Raw genomic sequence first — 24,955 nt, forward strand, 5'->3', positions numbered from 1 at the left:
CTGCCTGAAAAGTTCTTCTTTTTATCCAGTCACGTGGAGCTAAATCCACAAAAGGCTGAGGATTCAAGAATGTGATGCCATGCTCAGCATCCACGGCTCTTGGGCAATAGCTGCTTATTGTAAAATACATCACTGCTTGCTGCCAAACAGGACAGGCTGCCTTGCTGCCACCTAACGCACAGATAGATACCATCCTTGTTCTGCTCAAGCAGCTGTTTCATGTTGTGTTTAAGATGAGTGTAAGGTCTATTTTACATTTCTATGAGACACAGGTGCAAGTCAGTGCAGCTGCCAGTGGAAGGCAGCACCTTATCCCTGGGATAATTCCAACACTGCAGTCAAAGAGAGTCAAAGAGTTTTGACTGCACGGTGAGAAGATCCAGCCACCACAACACTCAATGCAAAGCCTGTTAGGCTGCTGGTAAAGGTCTGCATTGACTTAATGGCCATTGGCCTTTCACTGAGTAGAGGTGTAATACAGGGAATGAAACTGGGGTGTCAGTTACACCCTTTCTCGTTCCCTCTGGGAAATACCTAAAGAAAAATGTTGCAGGACCTTTGGTATCCAAATGGATACTGCACTGTGTGTCCCAGCACTTTACAAGAAACCAGATTTGTTTCTGTTCTAGTCTTCTCCTACAACAAAGAGGATGGACATGGCAGAGCATAGAACAAAATTTAAAAACCTAGTGTGATTTCACATCTGGCACCCACTTATGCAACCCACAAGTAATATCCCGTTCCGCCCATGAGAACAGGTTTAAACTTCACTTGTGCCATTCGCTTCCTTCTTTAGTCCTTCTTGTTCCTCTCTCAAAGGTTCCAGCTCAGGCCCATCCTGTGTGGTTTCTTTGATCCAGTTATTTCTACCTTCATTTTCTGTCCTTACAGATTTAGGATCCTCTTCTTTTGCCTTTCTTTCCTTTTCCTCTTTGGCAAGCATACGATAATTATAATAATTCATGATGAACAGGAAGGTTCCTGCCAGGACCATCACAACTCCACATTTAATGAACATATATTTATAGTCCCCAAAGGTATCGATAAGAGTTCCTGTAAAAGATATATTAAAAAAAAAAAAAAAGAAGCTTAGAGATGAAGGTAAGAATATTGTGTTTTCAGATCCTAAATAAAAAAGGACACCCTTGTGGCTTTAGGATAAATGAAGACATTCTCTGGACTTGTGATCTCTTCCACAAATAGTCTGATCCTGTGAATACTTCACACATGTTCCAGTGTATATCCTGTGGGTAGTCAACACTGAGATAGGTAATACCACCAATAATTTGTGCAGTTAAGTAGAAGGGGACAGAGAACCTACACTGCAAAGTGTGGACTTTTCAGGCACACCTATTTTTCTCATGCAGAAACTAAGTCCCCTGATCAAAGTCTGCAGGCAGTCACTCTGGTGATCACCTACAAGGACGTCCATTTGAGTTGATTGCCATCAGCCTCACAGCAAAAGCAGCAGCTTTTGGGATGACCTTTGTGAGATGGCACCTGGCCACTCAGTCTTGTCTCAGACTCCTGAAAAGGACCCTCCAATTTATTCCACCATGGGTCATTCACCAGCATTAGAGAGGACCCAGCTTTTGGTCACAGCTGCCCTTTCTGCATTTATACTTGTGATGTAAAGATGAAAGGGCGCTGTGTGGAACTGGAAAACATTAGTTCCAGGGAATGCAAAGATGATGCTGTCAATGTCAGATAATTTCAATGCCAAGACAAATGTGACAGGTTCCTCTCAAAGGTTAATGCCTCTACCATGGAGTTATAGAGTAATTGAAGGGAGACGGCTTAATTGAAATGTCAGTGTTCTCCATTATGTCAAAATGTAATGCAAATCTTACTGGGATTATGATCCTGAGCATTAATTCCATTTACTGGTGCTACACAGACCATTCTTAACATCCCAAATCCTAATTAAGGTAAGACCCACTCCTAACCTGGCCTTCACAATACAGCTAGCCCTCCTTGAAACTGGCCCATCATTCATTAGCACTCCGATTTCTTGGAATATTTTCTCCTCCTTAAAAAGAAGGACCTTTAATTGCTTCCTGACTGACTCCTACTGTTGAAAAGCTGATGATTAATTATCCCACTGCATTACACTAACAAAGGATTTCATGGCCACCAAATAGATTTCTTGATCACAAAACTAATAATTTTTAACTGGTTTTGGCCACGATTCTTCCTGAATCATTCCTAGATGTCTTGGAACACCATTGTCAATGCACTGTGGTTTTCATGTTGCTGGTGAAACATCAACCAAATGCTAATTGCAACAATCTTTCCTCTTCTGCTAATCAGGATGACCTAGAGGTCTCCTAAATGGGTTTCAATGAGAGTTTTAATGAGCAGAGTATTGGAAAATTCAACAGTAGGATCGTCTTGCCTCTTTTCCTTTGAGAATAAGATAAAGTCATAAAACACACTGGGAACAATTTACTTAGTTCATTAAAGCAGAACCCTGCAGTAGGTTATTAAAATGCCAAAGAGCCAATAAATTTGCTGCTTATTAAAATGGTGGGGAAAAACCTACGAAACTAATATTACTGATTATTGCGGAGAACAGTTTTAGCCTCATTAGCAGTCTCTGGTCATTAACCTAATCTTTCACACAGAAAATGGTATAATTCAGAAAACAGTAATTTTTAAATTGTGTTTTCTTTTGTTTGTCATTAATTAAATGAATCAGTAATACAGTGAGAGGATACAGCTGCTTCTGTCACACTGGATGAGCTACATGGCAATATGAAGAATTAAATGGCTCTGCAAAGTGTGTCATACAGAGTATCAGCCACATCTCAGTTTTGAATCTAGGAAATAGATCTAAAGTGACTTCTTTCTGTTCATTCTTTAACTGTATTATGATACTGTCACATCAAAAGAATTAGCAGAGTTTAAATTTTACACATCCAAATATAGAGAACACACACAAACTAATTCAACCTTTTTGCATACTTAAAGGTGACCAGTTTCCAAACCAGTTATTCAAACTTGCACAAAGATGAAATGTTAATTGCAGGACAGGGCATCGTATATATATGACGGTATCTATACACTGAGTGGATGTCACCTATAATGTCATTTATTTCATAGCCAACTCAGATTTGATAAGGGCTTTACTTAGGCCAAATGCCAGATTCAAATACCATTCAAATTCAAAACCCATGTGTTCCAGCCATAGTGTGTTCCTTTTAGAAAAAGGAACATGCTATAGAGGGAAAGAAGCAGAGGCTGTTAAAATCACAGGAGATCACTGCTCCCACTTCAGATGACTGTAAGTCCTGCTGGAGGTTCAATATTGTCAGCATGGACCTTTGAGGGTCTCTGCCTTTTGATATTTTAAGCCATGCCATCCAAAGTAAACCTTTTTAATTATTATTTTTTGAACAGCCTTATCGATTAATCTGATAGATTTAAGGCTGTGACGATGTGACTAAACTGTGATTATATGATGGCTAAAATCCATAAGAGGAAGCACTCAAAGCCTTACAAGACAAATAGCAAGGTTTAGGTTTGATTCAACATAGAATTGTTGTGTTTTACTGTGCTTAAATGTGGACTTCAGCCTTTTGCAACAGGAGAAGTCTCCAGGAGGAGATATCTGAAGTGCAAGGTTCTTGGTGTTGCAGGAAGTCTCTTTGTGCAAGTTCAGTTTAAGTGGTTGAAGGGATCAGGAACTAAAAGATCACTTCCAAATTGTTGACTTCAACTGGAGGACTACAGAGGAAGGAGTAAGGAGGAGGTGTTAGAGGAGATACCTAGGACTTGCCTTCCCTGTCCAATTACTAGTGGAAAAACAAGGGGTGGGAAGCAGAGAAATAACTTCTTATAAACTGTGCTTGCAAGAGCCTAAATATAAGCGACAACCCAGTGGAAGCAGAAGAAGAAAATGCACTCACCTCCAATAGGTGGCCCCAGCAATATCGTGCAGCACTCCGCGATGGTGACTAGGCCAACAGCGCTTGTGAACCGGGCAGCTCCCACGAGGTCCATGAGTGTTTCAAAGAGCATGGCACAAACCATGCCGAAAGCCAAGCCGAAAAAGATGGAGTAGACCACGAGCCCCGTGTAGCTGGAAGCCAGTGGGCACAGAAGGTGGCAGGTGCCATTGAAAGCAATGGAGAAGCTGAAAAAGTATTGAATCCGTGGCCTTACCCATTTGCTGTTTGCAATGATGCCAGTGGTAGGTCGTGCAACTATATCCACGATAGCAAGGATTGAAAGGAGGAAAGCAGCTGAATATTCATCAATGCCGATGTGTTTTGCATAGGGTGCCAGAAAAATAATGGGGGCAAAAAACCCCAGGAACATGAGCACATTTCCGATCAGGTAAATCAAAAACCCTCTGTGCTTAAAGAGGGAAAAATCAAGGTACTGATTGATTTTTTCACAACAGTCCCTTTCTCCTTCCTCTTCTGTTTTGTTCTTCATGGGCAGGTTTACGGGACTACTCATTTCCATGGCATCTTCAGTGACCTTTTGTTTCAGAGCATCCTTCCCTTCCTCAGGCACCTGAGTTTTGATTGATGCTGTGCCTGGCCCGATGGGTCTGAAGAGAGCTCCTGCCACACAGCAGTTCAATAAAATTGCCCCAAGGATTAAAAAGCTGCCCCTCCAGCCATAATTGTCAAAAAGGAGCTGGTTGAGAGGAGCCAAGGTGCAAAGCATCACAGGGCTCCCTGCCATAGCGAGGCCATTCGCAATGGGTCTTCTCTTCAAAAAGTATTTCCCTATCATTATCACTGATGGCTGGAGGTTGAGAGCAAGGCCCAATCCTGGAACAGAGAACAATAGTTGAGACACAAAGGAAAGATACAAGACCCATTTATCCTCAGCTCATTGTTTAAGGCAAATTCATGAACAATTGGTCCACTGGTGGCTCTTCAACATGATAGTCTAGGTACAAATTTTGTTCAAGATATCCCTAAGCTAGCATGTGGGTAACCAGATCCCAGGAAGACACTTGCAGTCAGAGAACACTCCTTCCCCTTGCACGGCAAATCTCTTGGGTGGCAAACCTAGAGAGTTTGCTTCAGAATAAATTGAAAATATAACTCTCAATGAGTTGGTTTTGTCCAAACACAGCAGAGTTGCTGGAGGACAGGATGGATCTATTAAAAAACAAAGGACAGCTCCCAGTTTGAGGAAGGTCGTTGGGGCTTGGTCAGTGCTAACCACCAAAGCACATCCTTCTCAGGTGCATCTGGAGCTGGCACCCCCTTCCATAGGTGGTGGGCACCCAATGGTGCTGCTGGGCACAGAAAATAACATCACCCTTCTCAGCCGCTACTAATTTGGTGCTGTGAGCAATTTGAGTCTGATGCAAAAGAGGAAGAGGTCTGCAAGTACACAGCAGAACAGTGACTGAGGATGCTAATTAACCAGGGCCCTAGAGTGTTTTTTTTAATTAAAATTTATTTTTATTGCACTTAGATATATAAATGGCATTACAAATTTGCATTGCTAATTCAGTTAGCCAGCTTCTCTTACACAGATGAAATCTGAAGGCAAATGCTATCATGGTCTCAACTTGCTGTGGTTCTGTTTGAGAGCACCAGTATGTAACAATCTCTTCAAACTTTTCTATGATGTACAGTATTTCCTTCAAAAGTTAAATTTTCAGAACTCCACCAAAATGACATTTAAAAATCATGCCGCATATTTTCCACCCTATCATCCAGGAAAGAATGAGCCACATTAGAACAAAGCAGAAATGTAATCCTTGAAGTGATTATATCAGAGAACATGAATCCTGAAAATAGGGTCATGCAGATTTTTCTTGTTCATTAGTCTATATAATTAGTTTGTTTAACTGTGCAGTACATAATTAGGCATATTGCTTTACAGAAGAGAATTTAGAAAGGTCAAGGTCCTCAAAATTAATTAAGGAACACTATCATTAGTCGCTGATAGAGCAGAATCCAAGTGATGCAGCAGAATTCAGCTGATGTTGGATAGCTTCGGTTTGAATGGTTTTATAAAATGATGATTTTCGCCAACTCTAAGATTCTTTAAAAATAAATACTTGGAAGTTTGCAGCATTAAAAATAAATCGAAATGGCAACAGATTAAAATTAACCTTGATATAAAACAGTCTCAGCATATGTTTTCTAAATAGTCCATATATTTGGTAGGGCACGTCTTTGGGAAGTACAGCCTGCTCATAGTGCATAAGGGGGCAAATTCGCCCCCATGAAAGGGCTGACCTGAGGACTATAGAAGCAAAACACAGCCTTGGTTAGAGAACACCCTTGATGGTGCTCAGATATAGGAATGCAGCTTCTTTCACTTGGGAAGACGCAACACAGTGGATTAGTTTACTTCATCTCCCTACTTCCTAGGCTTCAAATAGGTAAGGGCAGAAATTGAACCATCATTTCCACAGAATCATTTTTGGTATGTACTTAGCACATATCGTGCAGAGAAGGGAAATCAGACGCCAGCTACTCGCTTAAACAATGATCTACTCCATTTTTTTATTATGTGAACATTAATTTGCCAGTCAGACAAATCTAATTTAATATTACCTCATGCTCTTCTCATTAATTAAATTTGGAGAGTTTCGAACTGACTGACTGGAATTTCAATTTACTTTAAGCTTTAGGCTGACTTTATTTGGAAATATTTATATCCATTTTATTCGAGTTTTCAGAAACTGCAGCAGCTTTTCCATAGCTCAAATCATTACTCAAATAACCACATTTTCTCCCCAGGGATATGACAGAGAGGCCTATTGGTGGTGGTGCATGAACAGAAGCAAGCCCATGCCAGAAGGAGCATCCTTCCCCAAATTAAATATGTCTCACTCATATTAGAAGGAAATAAGTGGTGCTACAGGAGTAAGCTGTGTAGCTATTGATCTTGTTCTTAACTTATTAGCAAGGGAAGATTCTACCAGGTATTTCAATGCTCAATATTTACAGCTAAGGCAAAACCTCTAGTCACATTAGTCAACATTCTTCACCCTAGATCTCATTTTATTTCATGGCAGTCTAACTAGTACAGATCGAACTAAACTCTGACCAGTTGTTATTGCCTTGTATTTAGCTTTGAATTTTGCTGCTTCTATCTCAGACTTGAAGAAGGGATCACATGCCTAAACACCTATTTAATGCATCCAGGCTGGCATCTATCCAGGTCGACAGCTTGCAAACCCCATTTCTTTTTCTAAGCGCTATAGGGAAACACATGAGGAAGAGAACATGGGTTTTACAGTGCATGCAAAGTGCCTCGTGCAGCCCACGGCTCTGTGCCATCAAGGACAGAGCTGCTTCAAAGCAGCACAGCCTGGTCCCTGCTCTGCATGCAAATGGAAGAAGACATAATCAAGGAAGCAATTGAGATTGCTGTGTCTAATCCCTCCGCTGTAAACAGATACTTCCTGCTCTGCCCCTCTGAAGAGATTGCTATTAATATGCCAAAGGCATAGGACTGTGGCAGAGACCTTCTAGTACCTACTATCTTGTTTATATCTCCATCCCTGTGAATTACACAAACAATGTCTTTTACATAAGCCTATTTTCTTTTCAGGCTAGTAGGAAGGAAGCTAGAAAGAGTGTGATGTTTACAGGTTGCTTTCCAGTCATTGCAAATCACCTTTACAGAAGTGTCTCTCCATTGATGCTGTCTCAGCTGCATGATGAGCAGGCAGCTTCATAATTGCCCTTGAACGCTTCCATGTTAGGCCTGACCAGCAAAAGCACTTCAAGCGCAATTAGAGGCATCAAGCATGTTAGCACGATTACAAGCATCTTCCCTTCTCTGTCGAATTAATATGCCTTCCCCAGCACACACACTGTGCCTGGAAATGATGGGTTATTAGCTAAGACCTCATCCATACAGCTGCCCTCATTCAGCAAGCAGGAGGAAAAGATGTACGCAAGAATATATGTGCTTTGCTCTAAGGAAATATCACAGCATTAAAGACAATGAGAATTTGGGGCTGGTTGCCCCTGTATCCTTTTGCTGGCACAAGGGTTACATGTGTGCATCAAGCATAGCTCATGCTATCAGTTCTCTGGGGTGAGCAATGGACCAGATTTGTAAAGATATTAGGGAAACAAAAAAGAGCAGGGTCTTCATAAATCCTAGGCCCATTGGGATTAGGCACAAAATTCCCTCCTAGCACATTTTAGACAAGTATCTTTGAAGATAGGAGTTGGTGCTTTCCTACAGCACTGTTTCTTGCCTGAGCCCTTTCACTCACCAAAATGCATATATTTTTAGCAAAGGATTTATGGTTTCCATGTGCTAATCCAGCATTAGTCAACTTGCTTGAGGACATTTGTTTAGCACAGAATGAGGCAAGCTCATGCATCGATAAATATTGAATTTATTCGTGGGAGACATTGGTTGTTTTTATTTCTCATCGCTTTGTTTCTGGAATCTCTTTCAAGGAATCTGCAAGATCTATTCATTCAGTAATAACAGAGTTTCATCTAACTACAGTGACTCTCCTTAGAAAGAGTAAGCTTTAAGAGAGGGAATCCTACATAGGGATTTATTCTCTACTGCATGGATTTAATAAAGCAATATTGGTGTAGGAGAACAGGGTGACAAACTTTCTGTCCCAATGTACTTTGTTAGTGGCTGGTTTTATTGATTTTAAATATTGAGCTCATGCTTTTCATGTTCAGAAAGCAGCAGCACTTCATGCAGCTGGAGAGAGATAGGGAACACTCATTAAGACATATGCCTTGCAACCTCAAAAGCCAATTTTGAACTCATTTTCAGGCAGATGTCCTCACTGCACTGGAAGAAACACTGGCTGTACCTTAGCCAAAATAATCAAATAAAAATGCTCACAATTAAGAATCTATACTCAGGTGGGGAACTCCAATCCATCTACCTTTAAAAAGCAATAACCCAGCACCTGCAGGCCTTCAAGATGCTGGACTGAGCCTATGCCTTCTCCTGTTTAAGTTTCCAATATGGAAATTCATATTTTCATACAGACAATTCAAATTGTAACTTCAATAAGGAAATACAGCCTTATTTTTTTCTTAATAGGGAGAATATTGCATCTTTTCAATCAACTCCAGTAGTTATTATTTTCAGATAACCCCACAAGTAGGCAAAGGACAAGCAAACTAAAGCAAACATTTGAACTCTCACTTCATATATCTCACAGAGGGAAGACAGAACACAGTAACATGGGAACACAGGTGCTTTCCTCATAGTCACACTTAGATCTCGAAGGGCTTGCCATGCCCAAGGCAGAGCACAGTCAACCTGCATTCACTTCAGCAGGAGCTGAGGGCACTGATGGCCATGCTCACCATTGCCTCCAGCCAAGAGCACCCATCTGCAAAGAGCAGATCCGCTGCTAAGATCCCGCATGCGATGTTCAGCCAGGACCACAGCGCTTAGGAGGGGATGTGCTCTTTGCTTAAGTCCGTCTGCTGCACTTAGCAAGCGAGGGTCCTTGTCCCACCAGCTTTTTAATCTCATTTAGCATTGTGTTTGGCTGCAGTGCCCAAGTGTGAACACCCCAAGCCATCAGATGTGAACCTCAAGTGCAGGCGGAAAGGAGATGCTTTCTTCTTACCTGTAATGAAGCCCACACAGATGTAGAGCTGCATGATACTGGTGCAAAAGGCGGCTGAGACCATCCCAGTGCCACACAGCAGGCCTCCAAACATAACCACAGGTCGGCTGCCATAGCGGTTTACTAGAATACTGCTAATGGGACCTGGGGAAAGAGCACAGAATGGTCCTTGAGGTAAGTTCTTCTGACAGAAGGGCATGTTTTACACAAAGCAGGTAAAAATCTGCAATATCAGTGCCCCTGAGATGCTGCTGACAGATTCTAGTGTGACTTCAGGAAGAAAATGGAAAAAGAGAGAGATGATCTGCACTGTGTGGAGATGGCAGCATGTCCATGCCACACTGTGTCACTGTTGGTGACAGCTCCTGCCCCCAGGACTTTCAAGTGTCATCAGAGAAGGCAAACAGCAATAACAAATCAGGTGAACACATGAACCCAACATAGGAGCTTCTTGATTTATTATGATGCTAAACCATACACACAAAGCAGTGGTTCATATTACGAGGCTGATATCATGAGTACTGTTGCATTTTTAATGCCTCTATTTAATGCATTTCCAATAGTGCTGACCAGGACTGAAGCTTCAGCAGAACAGTTGTTAATTAAATCTTAATAGCAGTCTATGTAGGTAGAAACAGTTTGGGGTGATGGATTACCTGGACCTCAAAAGAACCACTTTGGTCTTGCATTTATGTAAAGAGGTGGTTCTTGCTCAAAGGAAAGCCAACTCTGAGGGTAGATGAGGCTGAGATGTCAGAACTAGAGAATGCAAACAGAGCAGGAAAGAGTGGTCCAGAAATCGAGCAATGAGAAGTAAGGAAAAGCTTCTGTATTACTCAGAAACCCTGAAGGAAAATGCTGCAACAAAATGCTGGAAATGAGGCAGGGGGATACAGGCAGCATTTAGTATCTTATCTTACATGACTATTTGTGGTGCTACTCAGCACACAGCAATGGTGTTTCGGAGCCCAGTGTGCCTGCTTGCCTTCATTCCTGCCCTTATAAACAGCCCACACTGTTCACATACATATTACTGGAAACAGGCATTTTAAGCTTACAGGCATCTCTGAAGAGTTTGACTGTGGGATCTACCTCACTGCAGAGCCAGTTAGTAGGATATTTACTTTTGCTTAATCTTAGCCAGAAATAGTGCCAGAGCTCTGCCCAGACCCTGCAAACCACAGCGCACAGGAGCAAGACCCCAAAACCCCAATGTTCCCTCAGCATTTGAACAAGTCCTCAGCTGTTCTAACATGCAAGAATAAAAACCAGTAGGTGTGGCTAGCTTAATCTAGCAAATTGACATGTAAAATACTCTCCACTAGATATCTGAGGTCAAAACACTCCTAAATGAAATCCACACAAGCACGGTCTTAACAGCATCCCTGTAACTGCATGATCTGAGCTGGTCCCATTGAATACACCATTCAGTTAACATTTCTGTGAGTGTATAATTCCATGGAGAGCTTTTTCTCCTCACCCAGTGACTGGATTCACATGCATGCATCCTTTTGCCGCACAGAGCGCTACAGAACTCAGTAAGTTCTGGGGAAAGAGATACATACATCAGATCAGCACAGCAAGAAAGAGACCCCTTTTCTCATTGAGCTTTCCCTGGTCGGAGCTTGGACTTGCACGATGCTTGAGCTGGTCTCAGAGTGTCCTGTAATTCAATAGACCAAGGCAGCGTTCCTCAGAAAGGCGCCAACATATTCATCTGCAGCCTAAGGGCACACAACTCTTCCATTTTTCAATTTTCCGCGTGTCCACATTTCTCCAGAATCAAGCTAATTACTCAACTCAGAAAATGTGGTTTCAATTACCTTTTTCCACTGGAAGAGAGCTTTCACATTAGCCCTAAAAACACAGGATGTCCCACCATGGAGCAGAGCAAGATTCTTGCTAAGGCCCCTCTTCTACTCTGATGCAGGACAGCTCCCAGGGAGAGACGCCCCTGCTAGAAGTCAAACAAAATATTCACATATGTCCCACTCTTGCAGCATTCACCTTGGGAGAAGGAAAATATGGATCCACAGTGCTCTTCCTCCAGTCCATACGTTCTTGTATAGGTTTCACCCATCAGTAAGGATGGGTTTGTACCATGACAGCAGATGATGAACTGGAAGGGGCTGAGGGTGGGACACACTCTGCTCTGCTTCCCAGCTATGGGGACAACCTGGGATAGAGGCTGGAGTAGATGAAAGCAAAAGTTTGTATCCAACCACTGGCTATACAAATGAGGGTGCCACTGTGGCACCCTCCATGAACATGCAGTGTGCTCAAATACATCCCAACTTCCCAGCAATGACTTCTTAAGCCAGAAGACTGCAATAGCTCCCTGTTCTTCCCTTGTGTGATCTCTCAGCAATACCTACAGCAGGTCTGCCTGACCTTTAGCAAACAGCCTTCATCTGCTGTAACCAGCATTACCAGTTTTACAGGGGGATAATCAACCTCACTTGTTGGCCAGTCTGGGTGGAAGAGCTGTGGCCTCAAAGGAGTTATCTGCCTGGGCTGGGCTGAGCTCAGGGGAAACTGATGAACTTCAGAAGCAGCATGAACCTTTCTCCTTCACAGCCTGAAACCTTACATCCAGACCCTGTGGGACTGCTTTGCATAGAACACAGGATCACAGCACACTCTTGTGAGTGACAGCATTTGATCTTCCTTATCAGCCTCACCCACTTAGGACTGAGGGCTGGAGACCTCCAAGATGCTGAGTGCAGCCAGTTAGAGGGGAAAACAGTAGCAGAGCATTGGGACTAAGCCTTTCTAGCCACTGGAGAGTCCACAGCAAAGGCCATGATGAGCACTCAACCTGCAATGAAAGCATCATTTAGACTATGCTTTAGGAGACACCAGAGAATCCAACCCAAGGTCTCAAACAGTTGGGAAACCAAACTTCCCTGTGCTGCTGCTCATAGACCAAAGGTTTTGTAACAGTCCTGAGCAGACCTTTCGAACGCACTGAAGCAAATGCAAATCCACATCCCCAAAATCACTTCCACTTAAGTCATTTGGTCCTACAGAAAACCATAGGCTTTAATGGAACAGCCTTTCAAAAGCTGTCCCATCTCTCAGCAGAAACCAAGTGTGTGCAGTATGTCATATAGCTGCTTGTGCACACTTCAGCACGCAAACCCTGCCAGTTTGGGCAGGCACACGAAGCACAGGTGCACCTTCACCCTGCCCAGATGTCTTCAGTGATCAGCATCGCACCCAACAGATCTAAATGCACCTCTCCTGCCCTGCTCTGCCACATGCCACCCACAGCACATCTCTTACAGGGGGCTGATTAACCATCAAACATTAGATAACTTCAACAGCAGCATTGTGGGGAGCTTTGTAAAACATCAAATAGCTCGTCAGGGCAGAGGAATTAAGGAGAGAGAACAACAAAGCCAGCATCGCAGTTGTGGGAAATAGGAAACACAATTACTGCTTTGCTTGCAGCTATTGCACAAATTAAAAGCATGACAGCCCCTGGAAACACGGTGGAATTGAAAAGCAGGACCTGTCATTTAGCAGTTATTCAGACAGCATGAAAAGAATAAAGATGCTGTGTATTACCACACAGAAACCATTTATGGTAACAGGGTGTGCAGCTTAGATCCCAAAGCACCTTTACATGGTAATACCTGCCTGGTCAAATGTGCAGAAACCACAGGCTCCCTGTCCTGGCGCCCAAACTAAATCATTCTTCCTTCCTGCGAGCCAAAAGCAGGAGAAGCCAACAGGAGCTGGGGTGACTTTTGCCTCTTAATTTACAGAGTCAGGTGAGGACAGGGCAAGCTCTCGGAAAGCCGCTATTTACCTGGCTTGATTTTGCAGAAGCAGCCACGTGAGTACCTGAAAAGTCACAGCAAGGAGCAAAAGCCTTCTCATCCCCAGTGTATGGCTTCCATGGGACCAGGGCTAGAGTCACCCAGCCAGCGCTGTCCCCACAACCCCACCACCATAGCAGCACTGCACCCCAACATGTTTCAAGAACAAGGCTGCCCACACGGTGCTTTGCTGCAGGAAGGGATGGCATTTCCAACCTCTCAGCCTTGGCAAACAAGGCAGCCCCTTCCACAACCCAGGAAGTGGCTTCTTCCCTCCTGACCAACTTCCAGCCATCATTTATCATCTATCACAAGCAGAGATGCTGAGCCTCATCTTGCTCCTGGCTTCACTCAGAGCTGCGCCCATGGCTCTGCACCTCCTCTGGCTCACAGGGCACTGCTGGAGGGGGACACAGTCTCCAGTGGGGCTATCACCATCCCCACTGGCAAGGAAAGCCTTGCTTTACACCCCAAGCCCTTGCAGAGCAGGGTGCACACGAAAGGGGCTCTGCCTACAGTAAAACTCTGCAGTCAAGAGAGCAACAGTTTACAGCAAATATCCCCGAAAGATGCAGCTGAGATCATGACACTCCTGGAAGACTGATGCAATGTAAAGCACTATCCTCAGCCCATATAAATCATGCTGGTTTAGTGCCTGTCCTGTGTAAAGCCTCTCTTTTCTCATACCTGTGGCAGATTTCCATTTGTTGTTAGCTGATACATGAAAGGCTGTGTCAAAGAAGCTGATCTTGGTGGCAAGCAAAACACAGCAGCTCGCCGGTGGGAAACACAGCAAGCCCTACCTCATTTATTAGCTTGTCCAATTACTTCTCACCTTGAGTTTTGTGTTTGTAGAAGTGAAAAGGACCCTGAAGAGGAGTTTGTAAAACCATAAAGAAAATGCAAAATTCTCTGGTCTCTCCTCTCGTCTCCTCCACAAAGCCAGGCCATTTGTTATTTATTCTTTTCAAGCTGCTGATCCTCCAAAGAGGATCATAATGCAGAGTTGGCATTTAACAAGAAATATCAATCCAGACTGGCTTAAACTCTTGCAAGTACAACAGTGCTCAAAAAATAGAGACCTGAATTGCTTTTCTGTTTTCCTCAACGAGCCTTATGAATCTTTTATGAGCTGCAAAACTTCCAGTGTCGGTGCAAAACACCAATGTATTTTTAACAAGGACTAGAGCATTCTTCTCTCCCATATCTCTGACAACATACATATACCTATCATCTCCTTTATTTGTAAAGTTTGGTTTGTCACTTTTTTTTTAACTTAACCTAATACTAACAGAGTTTTCTCCCTTTTCGGTGGAACTTGAATGAATTTCTGCTGAAATATCTCTGTGCAGGGCTCTCAGAGCAGCAGCCAAGAGCTGAGACCATGAAGGACTCATCTTGTAACCCAGGGGCCTCCATGCAACATGGGGTTTTTACCAGGTTTCACACAGACTGACCTCCTGACAGCGTAAAGTGGCACAGAGCTACTGCAAATGTCATATCTGCTGGTAAGATGATGGCCATGCAGATGACCATGCAGATGACAAAAGAGCAACACTGCATTGACCCCAGTGCTGGCACTGGGATGTTGCCCCATTGCTGGGGCTGCAACACAGCTTTTCCCACTTTTCCACAGTGACAAGCGGCTCTGAAGAGTTGTTCCTGCACAGGGACACTGGTCAACACCAAAAGAACTGCGCAGATATAGTTGATATTTTTCAACTGGTATTGATATACTAAGGAATAGCACAATATACTAAGGAACACCGCACGGCATGACTGGCATTGGCTATGTGGAGTCACTGGGGACGTAAGAAGGAGCAGAGACTACTCAGCTGGGAGGAAAGGGGGTAAATCATTTATACTAATAAAACAAAGTCTATTATTACACTAGTAGTAAAACAATGACAGGAGCAGGCCTGCAATTTCCTCAGTAATAATCTCATTCCCTTGGTGGAATAACAACGCTGCCTTTGGCCTCGTAATTTATCCACCAGGGTACCAGCCCATTGTAACAAAGCAACCTCCTCATTACCCCACAAATGAAAGCAAGTGCCTCCATGTTATTAACACACTGCCAGAATCCACCAAGCTCCCGAGGCAGAAGGGATCAGCATCAGCAACCAGCACTGGTAACGGTGCACAGCCTGAGAAAACAGTTGTAAAGGCATAGAGAAGGGATGAGAGGGTTAAAACCTGCAGCTTTTTAGTCTTCTTCCTCGCTAGAAGACCAAGGGTCCAGGACCTGGATGGTTCATGCACTTAAGTGTTTGTCACCAGGGCTTGGAGAATGGCTGCTCACCATAGTTCCACAGTAACAGCTTACTGCATGTGCCTACTCCAGATCACTGGAGAAGAATTGGTGGTACCTAGTAATAATACAGTGTATTATTAGTCCCAGCTGCTTGGTTCAGGTGGTTTTCTTTGCACCTGCAATGGCTGATGAGCCACACAATGGGTGCTTCCTGAGGCAGGGCGCCATGAACAAGCTGGAAGACAAGCAGCAGCAAGCAAACACCCCAGGACACTGCCATGGTATCAAATACCCCTCTGCCAGACCCCAAAGGGCAGCTTCCAAAGACCTGTCCACCCTAAAACCACCCTGATGCCTTCTGTTCGTATTACTTTGCACTGCAAATAATCATTTTTAAATAGGGAGGCTGAAGTCCAGCACATGCAATAGCAGCTCCACCAGCTAACCAGTTGCCAGAAGATGCCTCTTTCTTCCTTGTAGGTGAGGAAAATTGTCTGTACGTTAAAGGGACAATGGGGGCAGTTTCCGCACAACCCCTGTGAGATTCATAAGCCAAGCATGGGAGACACTCCTGGACACATTGGTCATCAAACCGGTCAGTCCAGGCACTGCGGTGCTGGGTCTCAGCACCATATCCAGCTCAGAAGGCAGTGGGTGTAATGATCTGCTGCAGAAACCAAGCTGCAAGAGCCTTCCCTTACCTGCACCCTCCAGAAAGGGCCCTGATCTCCCATCAGAAACATGCATTTGCCACAGCAGCATCCTCATGTTAAAAAGAAGGAAAAGGCAGAGGAGGCCCAAGCTTCCTCCCTGATCCAGCAACCCCATCTGATCAGTGCCTCGGCATTTCAATTTCCACATCACACAGCTGGCTCGCACTGCTCCTGCAGCACACGGAGGAGACACAGGCCAACAGCTCCAAACCTGGGGCTTGAGCCAAGGTCCTTTGTGTCACTTCATATTTAGGCAATTAAATAACGGCTCCCATAAGAGGATGGCATTGCAGGCACTGATCACACAGCAGCCTGTGCTCAGTGGTTTCCCGAGGCTGCTGGTTTGGATCTCCCCACACAGCAGATTAGAGCCACTGACCTGCAAAAGATCAGGGCTTCGTGGTTCTTGAATTGCTTTCCATGGTTTCTTTAGCTAACCTTTTGCTTTGGCAGGACCACAGGGTTCTATCCCTGCTGGCGTTTGAAGCTCGGCTGCAGAACACGAGTTTCCTATGTGGCTGAAATACCTATTCCCCAAGATCAGCAGACCTTTGTTACCGGTCTTAACACAATTGCTCTACAAGCAAATTGGCCACACCACACTCTCCAAAGGGTTTTGTCTGCCTCCTGGAAGCCCTGCATATTTGTCCAACAGACCAATTACACTGGAGAGCCAGCCAGGAGCAGAAAAACTGCAATCATAGAATGGTTTGGATTGGAAAGGACCTTAAGATCATCTAGTTCCAAGCCCCCTGCCATGGGACATTTCCCACTAGACCAGGTTGTTGGCATCAAAGCTCTCACACACTCCTTCACGCCACAGCACACAAAACACATGCTACACTGACCAGGGCAAGAAGCTTTCACATGTCTGAACTTCACTGGGGCGAGTGGATTATAACTTACACCGGGGCTTAACACCTGCCTGCCAGGTTTTAACAGCCCCCCAACCAAAACTCTGCACTTCCTTTTTGCTAGTTCTTATTAATCTTGGGCTTTATTAAGTCTACCACATCTCCATTACTGCTGCCTGGTGACCTTGCTAGCTCCAGTGAAGGGCGAAATGATAAAGCTTTGTGACCAAGTCCACGAACAGAGAAATATTTCACCTGAAGCTATAGTGCTATTATAGCTCTTAAGTAGAACAGGGCTATTTAAAAAAATAAAAAATATAAGCACATATGTGATGACCTTGCAGGGCTTGAGCGTTCTCCAAGAGTCAGGAAAAGTATATGAATTCACAGCATCATCCATTACAGAAACCAAATCATTCCTCATCCAGCTTTCTTAACAAAATCCATGATCGTAATGGTGCTGCTACCCCAGGGATTGCCCCAATATGGGAAGATGCCTTGTTTCAATGACACGGGGAAGCTGATTGACTCTTGGTGGGACTCCAAGAGGTGGTGATGCTAAGCAAAAGGATGAATTCCCACACTAAGCAGCTGAGCCATGGGAATGCAGAGAGCACCTATCAGCTTGGGCCACAGTGGCAGGATGCTGGATATCCACTGCAGATAACCAGAGGTATTCCTTTTGTTTCAGCCCACACATAATATTCAGGTGGAAAAGCACATGCCTAGGGAAATACTGAAGAAAGCCCTACTTGAGAAATGTTGTTGAACCAATCCTGTAAGCACAAAACTAGAGCAAGCCAACACAATACATCACTGCAAATACCATCCGTCCTCCCCTTCCTCCTCTCTCCTCTCTCATACCCCTTACTCAGCACTAAGGGCTCATGTCATTTCAGACACCCACAGTATCTGAGGCATCCCATGGGATGGTCAGACACAACACAGGAACTGGATTTCCTGGAAAGATCAGTGAGCAGCTGGATGCGCACCACAGATCCACACTGCATGTGCGCCAACTGAGCATCTCCAAATGCAAACCGTGTCCAGGTACCAACCCTTTTGTTTCTCTGCTGAGCCTATACTATAGAAAAGGATGGGAAGCCCATAGTGCAACCACCCAGACATAATGCACAGGGATAACCCCTTTGCTTTTTAGGAGTGAAGCCACTCGTGGGAGCTCACAGTCCTGAGGTTCTTCACTCGAAAAAGCCCCAGCACATGCTTTAGCAGCTCATTTCTCAGCAACAGGGGATGAGAACAGCAGCAACAGCATGTGAACACGTGTCAAGGTTTAACCCCACCTGATAAACTGAGCCCCAGCTGAATCCCACAGAGCTGTTTACTCACTGCTCTGCAGTGGGATGCAAGAGGGAACCAGAAGAGCGAAAGTGGGAAAACTCGTACAGAAAGGCAGTTGAATGGGTAAAGCAAAAGCTGTGCACACAAACACAGCAAAGCAAGGAACTTATTTACCACTTCCCATCAGCAGGCAGATGTTCAGGCATCCCCAGGACAGCAGGGCTCCATCACATGTAACAGTGACTTGGGAAGACAAATGCCATCACTCTGAAAGTTCCAACCCCTTCCTTCTCCCCCCAGCTCTATATACTGAGCATGATGCCCTATGGTATGGGATATCCCTTGGATTAGTTGGGTCAGCTGCTCCAGCTGTGTCCCCTTCCCAGCTCCTTGCACATCCCCAGCCTCCTCACTGATGGTGTGAGGAGCAGAAAAGTCCTTGACTGTATGAGTGTTATTCAGCAATCACAAAAACATTCTGAATTACCAACACTGTTTCCAGCACAAATCCAAACCATCGCCCCATACCAGATACAATGAAGAAAATTAACCCTACCCCAGCCAAAGCCAGCACAGTATCTGCAAACTGACTTGTGCCTTGCAGAGATTATTTCTTAAATCAGACAACGGCTCCATAGGCTGCTCCACACAGGTAACCTGTTCTCACACCAGCAGCTCTCTTCCCCGCAGTGAGGGGGATACCCTCTCTGTTTGGAAAGCCACACACAGAAAATCCACTGCAAAATGCTGGGCAATGCACAACAACATGATTTTGCCCTAATCTGTCACCAAGCTTCTAGCAGGTAAAGCCTCCACCTATCAGAGCACATCCTGTCCTGGTGCTTGTGGCCCATCAGGCAATGTCTGGGCCAAAACCGGCTTGCAGAGAGCTCACAGTCCTTGAGGTCTGGGCTGGACTCTGCTATCCACTTGCTGCTTGCTCTTTAAAACACCCCACATCTCCCTTCCCGTGCCTCAGTTTCCCCTTTTAGCACTGATATTTCACAACCATTTGCAAGCACTTGGGATGGGTGAGGTCTTCTGGAGGCAGAGAAGGTTGTGATGGAGTTTGGACCAGACCATAGGAGAACATCGGCAGTTTTGATTAAGTGAAAAACCTCAGAATCAAACTCATTATTAATATAGCTTTATGCCGCTGTATGTTGTAAGGTGCTTTCTAAACCTGTCACTGCAATTTATCATGCAGCAGTGTAATAAAACACAGCTATAAAATTTTGGATTAAATGCTCAAGGTCAATGGTCGACTTTCAACTTCCCAGCCTCTTCCTTGCTGCTTTAGCAGATGCCCTATTAAGCAGTTACAAGCTCTGGGAGTAAGTTTCTTTGGAGGAAAGATGCTCAGTTGTGGAGCATCTCCAGAATTAGATCTTCAGCCATTTCATCCAATTACAAACCAATAAATAATAAATAACAAAAGTAATAAACACTGACTGGCTTCAGGATAAGGCTTTTGCTTCAGAAACACTCATTTTTCTTTGTGCTTGCAAAAGGTAACTCTCTGCTCCTGTCTTTGAAAAACAGACAGAAGGTGATTGCCTAATTTTAATACAAATTTGGATGGATAAAAACAGCTCCTTGGAGATATTGGGGGGAGTATTTCAGCAGCGTAGAGTGAGACTGAGACAAGGACTCCACCGCACTACATGCTGAATAAAAACAAAGAATGGTCCTGATGAAACTTAGCTTTTTATGTAAAGGGGCAACAGAAGCAGCACGTATTTACATCTAAAGTGTACACAAACATGCACAAGGCTCAGCTGCATAGCAATTGCAACAGAAAAAGTGAGATTCTTCGAAATAGGGGGGACAAAAAGGTTACATGTCTCCTGTTCCAGCCCCAGCTATTCAAGCTCAGCAGCTGAAATGGTTGTGTCAGGAGCTAATCTCTGTGTTCCACTCAGGTGACTCCTGTTGTTTCGTTACAGTGATGAAAGGAGCATCCTGGGCACACACTCACTATTAAAAACCCCTGAAAAGGAAGATACTGTTCTAGATATTAAATTATTTTCTCTATTCCGACACACGTGCCAGGAAGCTCATTGCTCAAGCTCTAACAGTTGGCCACAATAAAAGACATTACTTCTTCCCACGATCCTTACCTCTCTTAAAGCCTTAGAAGAGGCCATAACAGTTACGAGAACATTGCTGCTATTAAATTAGTGGCATCAATATTCCTTCTTTTTAGAAGGTTTGGCTGTTTCCTCCAATACTGAATAGGGCAATTGCATTACTAGCAAATTAATATTGTTTATCATTTCTTTCCTGGGATCTCAGCTGCCTCCTGCTTTTCCCTGGTAACGATTATCTCCAGGGACTCATCTGTGGCCTAGCTTGAAATGTGTCACCCTTAACAATGGGAGAAGGGCAGCTCAGTTTGGCCCAAGTCAGGAGGTGTGAAGGCCAAAGGTTTTTGTTTTTGCAATTATATTAGTTGAGGCTGTCTTCCTCAACAAAACTCATCCCTGCACATGAGACGAGACCTTGGGAACATTGGTGTTGGCATAGCAAAGTCCAAGGAGGCAGTTTGCAAAAGAAAACCCCACCAAGGGCATGCAGCAGCCCCGTGATGCCCATATGTTGGTGCGCCCTTGTCACCCCCAAAGCCTGATACCTGGGAGCTGAGGTGCAGCTGAAAGCACCTTTAGGGAGGGATGATGCCATCTTCCCTTGTTTCTTACAGACAGATCCTGGTTCCTTTTCTTTCCATCCAGTGAAGACTCTGCTCTGTAATACTTTTTTCATTTAGTGTAAGGAACAAGCTCTTAGCTCTTAGTTCACACCAAAAAGAAGTAGAAACATTGCAAAACAGAAACCCTTCTTTATCAGATTGAAAGGGTTTCACCCTGCAGGATTTGGTCACAGAAAAGCAATGTTCCCTTGTGCTCCTCACTCACACACCTTCCAGCTTGCTCTCTGCAATGGGAAGCAGGGAATTGCTGAACGTGAACACTGGCGAGAACTACAAGCACCCGATCATAAAGTCCAAGCTATCCATTTTACTGCACACTAATCTGTTTTACTACTTGTGTTATAGTGACAGAATTGTTTTCTGCAACCTAGTTCAGATTAAGAAACTGGGGGATAAGACACATTAAAACTTCTGCAATATATATTGCCAGAGCCTCAGCTGGTATAAAACAGCTTCCTGGGGGAATTAAGCAAAAAGTGAAGGGCAGAAACAGTCTCGGCTGCTGGTTTTCAGTTTGAGTCTGAAAAACTGGAGCTGCTCTGGTGCTACAAGCCAAAGCCTCAGGTGGTCACTGTAAATCTGCATCCCTGCTGTCAAAGTCAAAAGAGCTGCTCCAGGGGAGACTTGGGATGGTTCATGCGAGTGTTTTCAGAACACACGCATTTGCATTATTTATGAAACACAAACATAAGCTCTGTTACACTGCAGCAGCACAGCCTAACAGCAAGTCCCCACACCAACAGCATGTCAAGGAAACCAGGGACTGTTTTCCTAAGGGTGTTTGCAAACAAAAACTGAGAGCATCAGGCCCTGCGCACCCTGCAGGCACAGCTGCCCTGAGCTCTCGGGGATGGAGGGGACCGGCTGGCTGGGTCAGTCCTCGTAGGGGACATCCTGTGCTCTGATACCAGCCTCCCTGTCCCGAGTCCTGGCTCCAAGAGCCACAGCACAGCCCAGAGACATGGCTGAACGCTGGTGAGGAGTCAGGAACACTACAGCCTTTCCCTGAAGCCAACCGAGCAAACAGCAGAACCTGTGCATGCTTCAGGAAAGCTTTTGGTCTACATGGTCACCTTCCAAATCACTGCCATTCACTGCTGATGGAGCAGGGGGATGGAGTAGAGGTGAGGCAAGGTTGGGGCTTTCCTTTCGAGACTATGATGCCCATACCTGACACCAGCAAGTGCACCATTCATCCCCTCCAGCCCTTCAGCACGCTAGCCTGATGCCTCATGTAGAAGATGCTCAACACCCCCAACATGGTTCTTACATGACTGTAGACTGCACACCCCTGCATCTCCATACAGTGGCAGTTCTGCCTCATTGCTGATATGGGAAAGGAATGGGCAAGCCATGGCAATAATTACCTGGTTTAACAACTCCACTAGTTACACAGGACTATGTCAAACTCTTGCTTTGGCATATTTAAAACTACTTTCTTTTTTTTTTTTCTTTGGAAAGATCAGCAAAAATCCAGTGTTAAACCATTCTCTAGATTTTCAGCAAAGTAAATCAAGCTTTGCATGGGCATCTGAACAGCTCTAACAGGCACCGCAGTGGAGCGAGACTTGGGCAGCTCACAGGAACCAACGCTCTGTTCATTTAATGAGAATTTCCAAATCACTGAAGTCATTCATAACTCAAACCCGCTCCGGTGCTAAATGCTCAGTCAATCAAATGAGATGTGCTAAATACACTCCTGGGCACGTGTGTTCCATTTGCTCCATGTTCTGCAAACTCCCAACGTGGGCCTGTCTGCAGCCACTGAGTGACGGCGTCTCAGCCCGGATCGCTGCAGAGAGGGATGATCAAACAAGCATAAATCTTATCGGAGAGCAGAGCAGAGGACAGGAGAACTATTAAATGGACATAACTCTGAGCAACTGCAGGGCAAGTGGGAAGGTACAAAGGTACAATCGCCTGAATTAAGTCTAACAATGCTCAGTTGTGTAATCCCCCATATTACCATGTAATAGCATAAGGGATAGTAAGGTTAAAGGTCCTTGCAAAAAGGCAGAAAATGCTCAGCTGACTGGGATAGAAGTCTATTACAATGTCCCAGGTACAGAGCCATGGCACTGGTTTGAAAACTGGGAGAGAAAGAGAAGAAAGTGGGTTGGAAAGTCTACAGATCGGAGAAGGCAGAGGTGACCAGAGCAGCATTTCACCTGCTCCAGTGATGTCCTAACTTTAGTACCAGACCACAAAATCTACAGCAGCGTCCACTCATTTGCATACTTTTGGCACCAAATATTAGTCATCTTTTTGACTTTCAAACCATGCAGCTTCCTAGACATTCATGTAGACATCTGGACACGCCAAAGGCATGGGCTGCCTGCTTTTCCTTTTTTCCTACCTGGCTGCTTCAGAGACATTCCACATAATTTACTCCAGCCCTTTAAAACAGCATTTAAGCATAACCTAAATGACAAGTATTCCTTTTGCCTGCCTCCCCACAGCAGTGTTTCACTCCCCCACCACAACCCACTTGCTCCTGTTCAGCCTATTCAGAGCCCAACTCTTTCCTTTTCACTGCAGACTATATATCAATCGATATTGCTGGAGCTGAGGTAAAAGTGCTTTTCTCTGCATTTAATAACAAGCCCCTGTGGAAATCTATCTCAAAGACACAGCACTCCCCAGGGCTCGGGCTCAGCATCCCATCAGGGAGGCCAAAGGGGTGGCTTGGGACAATGGCACTGGCTTAAGCTGCTTGGGTTTTGCCCTCAAAGTGCTCCATTTGTGGGTTCTCAAGTAGGAACTCAGCCCTTGCGGAGTACTCTCTGTGGGATCAAGCCTTTGCAGTGGGTTATAATAGAGTGGATTACTATAGGCTCTGATTCAAGCATCTCTTTACAAACCTTTACAAAGCATCTTTACTTTCATTACCAGCTGGGCTCTCCAGAAATGACTACAATGCATTATTAAGGAAACAAAACAAAACAAAAAAAAAAAAATCCTTTTTTTTTAAGAAACAGCCTATTTTCAGAATTTCTTGAATAGGCAGGATAAATATTGACAAAGTTTCCTGCAATTACAGAGCATGGTTCCCATCTACCTCCTATCGCAGACTCAATCAAAGGCAGCCCAAGTTTTTCACTGAGCCATGAAAGCGATATCAGAATCATTTTAAGAAGAGCAGAGCTCTATGCATTGGTTTGCAACTGATAAGAATGATGGACGCGGGCGACTTCATTGCTGTAATTATAAGCTGCCACAATAAGCGAGCAGCTACTTCATTTATTGCTCCACTCCACACTCGCCTTTGGCTGAAACCCAGACCCAGCTATTTCACACCAGCCTGTTCTCAGGGTGCTTTCACTGATGCCCATGGAAAGCTTTTGTAGGTAATCCTTTAATTTCTGGGCAGAGGACCTCAGCTGCTACCGTCAGCAACACACCAGGGCCAGGCCTCTGGTGCGCAGAGGCTTTATAAAAGCTTCCATGCCTGTATTAGTGAAATAAGCAGTATTTTGAAAAGCAGCAAAGGTGCTGCAACCCCAGCTGGAAATAAAGGGGATGTCAGCACCAAACTGGTCACAGACCACATTTTCCAAGGCATTTAGAATCCTCCAATGGCCCAAAAGGCACCCAGAGAGATCAACAGATGCCTGAACCCAGTGACAAATACGGAGGGCACTGGACATGTTTGAAAACCCCAACCAACACCTATTTACCTCTGAAAAACTTCCCTCAGCCACTTTAGGCTCCACATATGACTTGTTTCCCTAAATGACATTGG

General features: G+C 44.5%; 1 protein-coding gene and 1 long non-coding RNA gene across 3 annotated transcripts in view; both read right to left on the reverse strand.

Moving 5' to 3' along the window:
* Nucleotides 1-579: 579 nt before the first annotated feature.
* The window catches only part of LOC115614201 (monocarboxylate transporter 2-like), a 37,986-nt gene continuing 13,610 nt past the window's right edge, over nt 580-24,955 (reverse strand). Inside the window, exons 3-5 of one of the 2 annotated variants that reach the window (XM_030500696.1) lie at nt 9,557-9,700; nt 3,909-4,784; nt 580-1,053 (exon numbers count right to left, since the gene is read on the reverse strand). In XM_030500696.1, the coding sequence (XP_030356556.1) occupies nt 761-1,053; nt 3,909-4,784; nt 9,557-9,700 (1,313 nt within the window). In that variant the 3' untranslated portion in view covers nt 580-760. The remainder of the gene's footprint in view (nt 1,054-3,908; nt 4,785-9,556; nt 9,701-24,955) is intronic. The other variant, XM_030500697.2, reaches the window with a different exon arrangement.
* LOC115614202 lies at nt 11,580-22,174 on the reverse strand. The gene is made up of 3 exons (XR_003993648.1): nt 22,164-22,174; nt 13,562-13,570; nt 11,580-11,850 (listed from the first exon to the last, which is right to left on the reverse strand). It is a non-coding gene; the product is annotated as an uncharacterized LOC115614202 (long non-coding RNA).

Source organism: Strigops habroptila, chromosome 11 (genome assembly GCF_004027225.2).
Source record: "Strigops habroptila isolate Jane chromosome 11, bStrHab1.2.pri, whole genome shotgun sequence".
In the NCBI taxonomy this organism is placed as follows: domain Eukaryota; kingdom Metazoa; phylum Chordata; class Aves; order Psittaciformes; family Psittacidae; genus Strigops; species Strigops habroptila.